General features: G+C 43.5%; 1 protein-coding gene across 1 annotated transcript in view; it reads left to right on the top strand.

Moving 5' to 3' along the window:
* The window catches only part of LOC107094449, a 6140-nt gene extending 5822 nt beyond the window's left edge, over positions 1–318 (top strand). The window contains exon 2 of the mRNA XM_015390039.1: positions 7–318. Coding sequence (XP_015245525.1) covers positions 7–318 — 312 coding nt within the window. The remainder of the gene's footprint in view (positions 1–6) is intronic.
* The last annotated feature ends 528 nt before the right edge of the window (positions 319–846 follow it).

The raw sequence follows: 846 nt of genomic DNA, 5'->3' as shown, positions 1-846 counted from the left end.
CCGCAGGTGTGCGGCGGTCCACAGTTGTGCGGCGGTCCACAGGTGTGCGGCGGTCCACAGGTGTCCGGCGGTCCACAGGTGTCCGGCGGTCCGCAGGTGTGCGGCGGTCCACAGGTGTGCGGCGGTCCGCAGGTGTCCGGCGGTCCGCAGGTGTGCGGCGGTCCGCAGGTGTGCGGCGGTCCACAGTTGTGCGGCGGTCCACAGGTGTCCGGCGGTCCACAGGTGTCCGGCGGTCCGCAGGTGTCCGCCGTCGCCTCTACTTCTTATCCTCGCATTGGAACTCCTGGCAGGCGCGACTCGGATAGAAAAGGTTATTAAAGGAATTAATGTTGCCAATTATGAATTTAAATTGAACCTATTTGCTGATGATATTTTAATAACTATAACAAATTTACAAAATCCATCCCAAAACTATTTGAACTAATTGAAGCCTTTGGCTTATATCAGGATTTAAGGTAAACTATATAAATAGTGAAGCTATCCCACTTAACTATACTTTCACACCTTAGAACTGCTGTTTCTCACTGGAAGCCTGAAGGGATGACATAACCTGGAATTAAAATAAAGTTTGCTAAAGAAACCACTTGAATATAAATGATGTTAGTAAAAAAATAAGACCTTAAATGATGGACAATATTAGCCTTTTCACTATGGAGCAGAGACTTTAAAATAATTTCTCTTATTAAAACTGACCTTTATAATCTCATCAATTCCTCTTAAATGTCCTATAAAATGGTTAAAATATATAAATAAACTATTCACAGACTTTATGTGGAGAAATAAGAAACCTAGAATCAGTTATAAGAAATTAATTCAAAGCTGAAATAAAGGTGGAATTGGCTTACT

This window comes from Cyprinodon variegatus, unplaced genomic scaffold, assembly GCF_000732505.1.
Source record: "Cyprinodon variegatus isolate N-32 unplaced genomic scaffold, C_variegatus-1.0 Scaffold483, whole genome shotgun sequence".
NCBI classification, from domain to species: domain Eukaryota; kingdom Metazoa; phylum Chordata; class Actinopteri; order Cyprinodontiformes; family Cyprinodontidae; genus Cyprinodon; species Cyprinodon variegatus.
This window is presented reverse-complemented; position numbering and strand designations above follow the sequence as displayed.